The sequence below is a fragment of the Brassica oleracea genome, chromosome C5 (assembly GCF_000695525.1).
Source record: "Brassica oleracea var. oleracea cultivar TO1000 chromosome C5, BOL, whole genome shotgun sequence".
Classification (NCBI taxonomy): Eukaryota; Viridiplantae; Streptophyta; class Magnoliopsida; order Brassicales; family Brassicaceae; genus Brassica; species Brassica oleracea.
The window spans coordinates 24214605-24216639 of NC_027752.1; the positions used below are offsets into that span (position 1 = coordinate 24214605).

The 2035-nt window shown below is 47.0% G+C and overlaps 1 protein-coding gene across 1 annotated transcript; it reads right to left on the reverse strand.

Moving 5' to 3' along the window:
• Positions 1-464: 464 nt before the first annotated feature.
• Positions 465-1262, reverse strand: LOC106344823. Its single transcript, XM_013784129.1, has one exon. It carries the CDS (start codon positions 1260-1262, stop codon positions 465-467), a length of 798 nt encoding a protein of 265 aa, XP_013639583.1.
• Positions 1263-2035: the final 773 nt, after the last annotated feature.

Consider the following 2035-nt stretch of genomic DNA (forward strand, 5'->3'; position numbering starts at 1 on the left):
GGAGTGAAATGGGTTCGCTACGGTCTTCGGGAGATAGCATCGAAGGGTAGTCGAGAATGCATGGACTAATGTCGTATCGACGTTTCGGAAGAGCTCGGTCGCTACGTAGCGACCGAGCTCCTGCCCGAGCTCGGTCGCTACGTAACGACCGAGCGGAACATGCGTTCGGTTGCTGCGTAGCGACCCTCTTCGAGCTCTTGTCCGAGTACTCGCGTTTCTTACGCAAAGCTTTTCGTAAAGAAGAATCTATTTCGAAAAAGTATTTGTCGAAGAAGGTTTCTACGTTTTCTTCTTCGGGGATTTTGACGTTAACTTCGTTGCAACCGTTTTCGACCCCAACAGACTGCTCCCATGTCGTGAATCCACGGTCTTCCTAGGATCATGTTGTATGCTGATTGACTGTTGACGTCTAGGAACTTGGTAGACATGTTGATCCCTTCAGCGTACACTGGGAGAGTGACCTCTCAGGCTGTTTGCTTGACTTCGCCGCTGAATCCGATGAGTGGAGTTATTTTGCGCGTCAGGGCGCTCTCCTCCAGTCCTAGGTCCTGGTAAGCAGTCTGGAAGATGATGTTGCTGGAGCTACCATTGTCCACTAGTATTCTATTTACCAAGCAATTTGCTACGGTGAGCGAGATGACCAGGGCATCGTGGTGGGGAGCCAAGATCTTCGCCTGCTCCTTAGCCGTGAAGCTTATTTCGTCGGTACCTAGGAGCAAGCGCTTTGGTTTCGTCGTCTCCAGGCCGTGCTTGGCGTTGTGTGTGATTTTCTTGGCAGCTGCATGACTCACGCGGCTTATCTCTGAACATCCGGATATGACATGGATCACTCGGTCCTGGCGATGTAGTGAGGCGGGTATAGCTCCAGCGGATTTCGCCGGCACCTCTTTATTTTGATGGTTCTTGGATTTTTCTGAGAGGAATTCCCGGAGATCTCCTTTGTGGAGTAGTTCATTGACCTCGATCCTTAGATCGACGCAGTCTTCAATTTTGTGACCGTGGTCGCGATGGAAGTCGCACCAGAGGCCAGGGTTCCAGAACGAGTCAGGTGCCTTCATCTTTTGAGGGCACTTGACATGTTGGCCCATCTGCCTCAAGACGTTGACTAGCTCCGGTGTGGATATCGAGAGATGGGAGATGTCAGGCCAAGTGGATACCGACATTCCTTCTTCCTTTTCCAGGGGTCGGTACTGGAACCTGCCCCGGTTTCTGTTCCCGGAGTCCTTGGTCGCTCTTTGTGGTGTGACCCTGATCAGCTCCATACTAAAGAACATGAAGTCAAGGAAAGAAGGAGCTAGGAAATGGATCATGACACGACCTGATGAGCTTTATGGAAAGCTAAAAGGCTTGATCCATGAGGTACTGGACTGAGAAAAGGCTATGGGCCTTGATGTGGCCTTTATAAAGCATGGACTGACTTTAAACAATCATGGACGACCTGTGACAACCCTGATTGACAAGGAAATGGATAGGATGAAGCTGGTTAGACAGGAAATGGAATGGGAGATTCAGTCTGATCGAGAAATGGACTGGTCAAACCGACATATGCCAGAATTAAGTTGTAAATGGAAGATTGAGAACCAGAGCAGGAAATGGAACATGATGAGGACCTTTATCATCCAAATGAGCATAAGGAGCAGCTTGGTCGGACCTGGAACAAGATGGATCGAGCCCAAGAAAGAGTTGTTCGAAAAAGACCTTTATCGGCCCAAAAAGTGGAATGACAAGCCAGCTTGGTTTATAATTGGCCCAATATGATTATGCACGACCATTATGATCTATTTTAAGTGTATTTGGTTTTATTATTTATGTAACCTCATTAGGAAGAGGTTTTGGGCTTTATAAACCCATTAGGAGTCGGTTTGGTGTTTTAAATCAATTAGCAATAGGATTTGGTTTTGGTTTTCCTAAACCACATTGGTTTAGGCTTAGAGTTTTATGTTTTATGCTTTTAAACAGCAGCACCACGTCCATGTAATTTTCAATCGACATTTTTTTATCATCTTCTTTGTTTTGAGTTTTCTCTCAATTCTGC